Source organism: Pundamilia nyererei, unplaced genomic scaffold (genome assembly GCF_000239375.1).
Source record: "Pundamilia nyererei isolate P.nyererei 1_Seehausen unplaced genomic scaffold, PunNye1.0 scaffold00047, whole genome shotgun sequence".
In the NCBI taxonomy this organism is placed as follows: domain Eukaryota; kingdom Metazoa; phylum Chordata; class Actinopteri; order Cichliformes; family Cichlidae; genus Pundamilia; species Pundamilia nyererei.
The window spans coordinates 86,314-92,848 of NW_005187448.1; the positions used below are offsets into that span (position 1 = coordinate 86,314).

Genomic DNA, 6,535 nt, shown 5'->3' on the forward strand with positions numbered 1-6,535 from the left:
CTGGTGCAAATTACTGACCTCTGTCATCATTTTAGGTGGGGGAACTTGCACAATCGGTGGCTGACTAAATACTTTTTTGCCCCACTGTATCTGAACAGACCAAAAAACTACTGGAACGTTTGGAGAAATTTAAATGCAGCTTATCAGCATAAATCCTTCATGCCACCTGTCAAGCATGGTGGTGGAGGGATAATAATCTGGGCTTGTTTTATAGCCTGGGGACTTTGCAGTCACTATTGAGTTAACCTTGAACTCCTTTGCATGTCAAAGTATTCTAGAGTCAAATTTGAGCTGTTCTATCTGGCAGCTAAAGCTCATCCAAAACTGGGTTGTGTAAAAGGATTATGGACCTCGTTTACTAATATATCTGTGTAATCGTTCCTACCCTGCACAAAAAATGAGTTCCCACTTAAAGTCATCAGACGATGACTTTAAGTGGGAGCAATGCGCATTTTATATTTCTCATTGTTTTTTCCATACTTTAGTTACTGTGTCGAAGTTTGGGGGAATACATATGAGAAAACTATAAAACCTATAAACTTATTACAGAAGAAAGTAATACGAATGATTCATAACGTTAAATATAGAGAACATACAAATAAATTATTTATAAAATCAAAATTATTAAAATTAGGAGATTTAGTGAAACTACGGACACTATTAATTATGTTTAAGGCTAAAAGTAATATTTTACCTTCTAAGTTACAAAGAGTATTTTTAACGTCTTCTTATGCTGTTTTTATAGTTTTATTGTTTTACATTGTTTTATTTACTGTTATATTGTTTTTATATTCCCATTTCCTGTGTTGTAAAGCACTTTGTGATTTTTATCTGTGAAAAGCGCTATATAAATAAATTTTACTTACTTACTTACGTGTTCGGGGGGAGAAGACAACAGAAGGAAATTTTATTTTAAGCATCAGCTAGCTAGGACAACACAAAGATTAATGAGTCCAACGGTTAGGAGTATACGACTGTGGAAGTCTCTTCATTATAATTTAAAGAGTTGTATAAATTTATATTGTTTTAAAAAGTGTTACATGTCTAAAACGATAACTCAATATGAAGAATGTGAATGAAATTGGAGTTAATTGAATAAGGATCCATTATTTTTTGTTTCATTTATTTTATTTACTTATCTTTTCTCCTTGTTACTATGTGGAGTGGTATATTCTGATTGTAAATGTGTTGTTTGGTTTGAGTTAGGACTAGAAATAAGTGTTAATGTTAGTTTGTTCCTTGACTTTTGGTGCCCACTTGCAATATAAGTTGGATTGTAGATAGGCGGCAGGGTTTAATAAGAATATATTCTTCTTCCTGCTGCTTTTCACACGTGGTTGCAGTGCTTTACTGACAGAAAGTGTGGTTGGTTTGTTTGAAAGAACTAACTGTGGAAACTGTTGACCAAGTGTTAAATAAATAAATAAATAAATTTATGAAACGCACGTACCATAGTGGGCACAGGCTTATGGAGTTTCCAAACCATTTGCATACTACCCTGCCCCAATTTTTCTATATAAGGAAACACATTTCCCTCCAGGTGACGCAGAGAAAGTGGAAACGATGATATGGCAGGAGAGAAGCCTGCATTTGTAGAGTAAAAATAAGGAGAAAGTCATTGTATAATAGTGTCTGAAGTTCAAGGAGGAAACCAGAAAAGGAACAGGTTTCTGAAGTATTTCCACAGGAGTGACAATTGTTCAAATAAATAGATGAATAGCGACACTCAGGCTGAAATAACAGGAGTGCTGAATATGATTTGCCCCGAGACAGACACCGTGGCTCAAGTAAAAAAACAAAAACAAACAAACTTTGGGATCAAAAGTGATATGAACAAGACGACACGAAAAAAAGAAAAACAGGTGGAGGCCAAGGTCCATATAGCCTAATCTACTGTCTACACGTTAGAAACTCAATGCAATAAAAAAGAAAGAAAAAGAATCCAGATTCCATAACAATTTTGAGTATTCTGATTACTTACGGTAGTTTTAACACCGTAAATATTAACTGAAAAGCAAAAATTTTTATCATTATTTTTAGTAGTAGCATTCAGTTCAAAGATTTTTTTAATTGGCAAGGCAGCCAGGCTGTGATTTGTTCATACACATGGCCAGAAGGACTTCTAAATTTGTTCCTAAAGAACAAATTCAGGTACGAAACTATTGATCAATTACAGATTTTTCTGTTTGTTCATAAGCACTGATAGTAAATTAGGGCCAATGATCCCAACACCGCAGCAAATCAACAACAGAATGGTTGAAAAAGAAATAAGTAAAGGTGCTGCTATGGCCCAGTTAAAGAACAGACCTCAACCTGACTGAGATGTTGTGGCAGAAACTCAAGAGGGCTGTGCATGAATGGATAACTGCAAACCTCAAATAAATGAAGCAAAGCTGTAAAGATGCACGAGCCAAAATATCTTCCATAGAGACAGATGAAGTCACAGACTCGTACAGAAAACACTGACCTCAAGTGACTGCTTCTAAAGATGGTTATACAAGCCATTTAATCATGGGGTATATGTTTTTCATACACTGACTCTGCTGTTTGGCTTAGTGCTTTTAAAAAATAATGACTGTGTAAAATGTCGTGTGATCATGTTCATCTGAGGTTGCAGTTACCTGACTGAAGATTGTGGACTGAAATGGAAAACCTTAGAATTGAAAGAGGACACATTTTCCTTTTACCAGTGTGGAGATACAGAAATTCTTTTATTGCTGCCATATAATCTGCATCATTATAACTGCATTAATAACATTCTTTACAGCATCAGTTCACCTAATAATATTTCTCACAGTCTTGATACTGCATTACAGTTGTTTATTGAAGATGTCCATTTGAGGATCCTTCCGTTATGTTAACCTTTATTAAAAGTACGGTTAGAAGTATTTTATACACATTGCCTATCTGTGCCTATTTTGAGTTGATGTTCAGTTCATTAAGGGTTTTAAGCTTCACTGGCGTGACTGTCCAGGTGATCCATGCTGAGGGAAACTAGAACATAGAAGGATAGCTGCAATGCATGCTTACAGTACATATAATACATATAATCTAGGAATAGGCCTGAGCAGAGGCCCAAATGTTTCCAGCTTCTTGTTGCAAACCTGTTGCATTTTATTCTACTTGGTAACAGATGAGCAGAGTCAAGAATTAGCCTCAGAGACCCTGAGGGCTTAAGATTATTACCTTGTATGTCTGTTTATAGCTATTAAAGATGTACAAGATGTACGATTAACTGTGACTAAGGTCTGGAACCTATTTTAATCTGTCATTGACGGCATGGGGGGGCGTGTACCCCACTGCTTTATAAGTGTCCACAACACGTATTTTGGTCAGAAGACATATGTTGATGTTTTCTCCGGGCTGTTAATAAACTCAACGTTTGATTGCACTTCTCTGGGGCCTCTGTGGTTTGTGACACTGCTCTACATTGATCGATTTCGCGACACCAGGACTTTTTTTTAATCATACAATATGTTGTTAAGTTATCGAGATGTTTTCATTGCTGAACCCCTGCTTTTAAACCTAGTTATTTGTGTCATGGATGTGGCGAGCTCTGAGGTTACATGAATACTAATGTCACACTGAATGATTTGTGATCCTGTTCTTCAAATGATTCAGTAGTAAATGAGCTTTTGTGCTTTACAAAGAATTTTCCTGCCACTCATTCAGATGTACAGAGATTATTTTGTAACAATTCAATAAGACTGAAATAAAACTATTAAATAGCAGACAGACAAAATTAGCATACTGGACTGCTTACTGGCTTTGTGTGTGCAATAAATATAGCTAAAATCTTCTATTCTTACCTCTACCATCAGAGAGATGGTTGTACCACAGGAGAACTGTCCCAGCAGTAGGTTTAATTCTCAGATTCCCTCTGCTACACGTCTCCTGGGTGTCTGTTAAATCAACTCCATCCTGGACAAGTGCCTAGGACATGAGAAAAAAAACTGTAAACAGCTTTTGTCTAATAAGTCTAGTAAGTGTCAGATTTCTTTCCATGGCTCATCATCTCTCTGAATTATCATATGTAGGTTTTAAACACAGTGGAAAAAGTAAGGTACAATATGAAGGGACACTCACCTGCTCCTCATAGGTGCGATTGTCTGCCACAGGAAAGGTGGATTCACCACCTTCTTCTACAGAGGTGAGGTAGAATAAAACTGTAAGATACCTGGAATAAAATAAGAAAGGAAGCAATAAATGGAGATGCAAAAAATGGGGCAAAAAAAAGGGGTTTCCTCCCTATGAAAGGGGACATTGTTCTGTTACACAAATACAATTAAAGTGTCTGACAACAACCTGTTAACTCATTCACTGCCATTGACGTCTATAGCCGTCAATGGCAGTGAATGAGTCAATGGGTTTAACTCATTCACTGCCAATGGCTGGCAGTGAATGAGTTAATAAAAGTGAATTTTAAAAGTACTTTCTAAAAAAAAAAGTTACATTATATTACAACAGAAGAGATGCATACCGGCAAGGGACCTCGGTGAGAGCAGATGTGTTTCCTGCCAATCGTGTATGCGCACAAGTTGTCTCTGAGTTGGAAGGGCTGCTGTCATAGTGTGAATTACTAAAGTCTCCATGTTCATAGCGAATGACCTGCAGTGGTTCGCTCAATTCAACTAATGCAGAGAGCAGACGTGTCAGACTGGTTACTCTGTGTAAAAGTAAAAGAAAAATTTAAAAAACAATAACACATCGTAAGACTTCAGATACAGGAGTGTGAATGAATAACGCCACAATAAAGTGCGCGTGTGTGTGGATAGTGACCTGTTCCTGAGTGTGCGCAGCACATGGTGAGATCCTGGGCCTTGGAAAAGCCAGGTATGCTTGCTCCTTTGTTTGAACTGACTATGAAGCTTCCCACTTTTCTCTTGTCCTGGATGCTGGGATACATCATAAACATGCCTAAAATCCCCCAATGTCAGCATCCCTGCCAGACATACACATAAGTAAGAAGAAACCAGTCTTTCAGTTAAGCAGTGTCATGATTTCAGTTTCAGTATGATTTATGTTTGAATTCTACTAGAGGAAACGGTAAACTATAACAGCCTCCATTCTTTCTTTTCTTCAATTCCTTTTGCCTCTATCTGTAAAAATATGCTTTTACTCTCAGCAAAAATGATTGTCTGGTCCCCATCAGTTCCCCTGGGAGACAGTGTCCCAGCCACAACAATAGCTCCAGGGTGCCAGAGGAGAGATGGCCAGGGAAGGGGGGTGGGTTGGTAAACCAAAAAGTGTGGAGGAGGGAGATGGGGGGGATACAGGGTATCCGGGGGAAAATTAAGAAAAGGGGTTGGAGAATAATTGGTTTTTAATGAGATGGGACGAGGCACATCCGGACTGGGACGTGTAGAACGCCTGGCACAATGCTATCAGGTCAAAAGGGTGTCACTCTTCTTCCTGCCTTGCCACTCACAGACTCGCACGCAATCACAGCCACCAGTGAGCAGTTAACTCCATTCTTACCAGCACACAGCCACTGCAGAAGCACTCACACACAACTGAAGGAGACTAGCCTAGTATTTACACACTTGAATTTGACCTGCACTTATTTACTGAGTATGTGACAAGTTTGCTGAAAGCAGGTGGAGACCAATTGCGACTAGCTAAAAAAAAAGAATAGCATGTTTTGACATTAAGTATTTTAGGGACACAGGTTTCGAAAAGCCCAATCAGAATTGAATTTTTTTTTTTTCAAATAACAAAGGTACAACATGGTGGAATAAACAGGAATCGATTAGGTTATAAACAGTATCTTCCAAATTAATTTTAGTTACATCTTCATCCAATTATGCTTTTCTAAATAGAGTCACTCAGGACAGAAGAAATTTAGAGATGCATGTTTGAACTACATGAGCACGGACCTGTTGGGCAGGATTCCAGACCGGTCAGTATCTGCCGTAGATTGTCGGGACTCAACCAAGTTCCATCTTGAGAATGTGAATGACTCACAATCTAGAGGAAAGACCAGAGTGTTTTTCTGATCTCAGCAGAAAGCAAAACATGTTCTGACAGTTCATCTAATTTTACATTACATAGAAAATGACTTTTTCTGGAAATCAATTTTCCTCCTGCAACTGCAGATGCATAATGTTTCTCTCTCATCACCTCCTGCTTCTGAAGCAGCCCATCTTGGTTCAGGTCCAATAGGCTGAAGACCTCTTCTGTGCTGAGTGAAAGCAGGGGCTGGTTTGACTCCTCTTGTTCCTGGCTGGATGCTGTTGCCTGGCTGTCCATTAAGCCCTTGAGCTGAGCCAGCTGCACCACCACACGGCACTCCTCCTCAGACAGGAAGCCAGGGATCTCTGACAGGAACATAAAGACAGTAGTAGCAGATGTTATGATCCATTGGAGCCTTTGGCACATGTGACTCCATACTGCATGAAATACCAATTTATTTCACATTATCTAATACACAAAGCCATGTGACTGTCCATTACAAACTTTATGGGAAATCTAAAATTTCCCAGCTTACAGAATGAGAATAATGTAAGCTTCTCCCCAGTCCTCACTTCCATATAGA

The 6,535-nt window shown here is 38.4% G+C and overlaps 1 protein-coding gene across 1 annotated transcript in view; it reads right to left on the minus strand.

The window, feature by feature from the left end:
* Nucleotides 1–6,535, minus strand: part of LOC102215643 (transmembrane prolyl 4-hydroxylase-like) — a 16,465-nt gene that overhangs the window by 3,744 nt on the left and 6,186 nt on the right. The window contains exons 3-8 of the mRNA XM_005732450.1: nucleotides 6,121–6,317; nucleotides 5,877–5,967; nucleotides 4,780–4,942; nucleotides 4,481–4,666; nucleotides 4,087–4,177; nucleotides 3,810–3,933 (exon numbers count right to left, since the gene is read on the minus strand). Coding sequence (XP_005732507.1) covers nucleotides 3,810–3,933; nucleotides 4,087–4,177; nucleotides 4,481–4,666; nucleotides 4,780–4,942; nucleotides 5,877–5,967; nucleotides 6,121–6,317 — 852 coding nt within the window. The remainder of the gene's footprint in view (nucleotides 1–3,809; nucleotides 3,934–4,086; nucleotides 4,178–4,480; nucleotides 4,667–4,779; nucleotides 4,943–5,876; nucleotides 5,968–6,120; nucleotides 6,318–6,535) is intronic.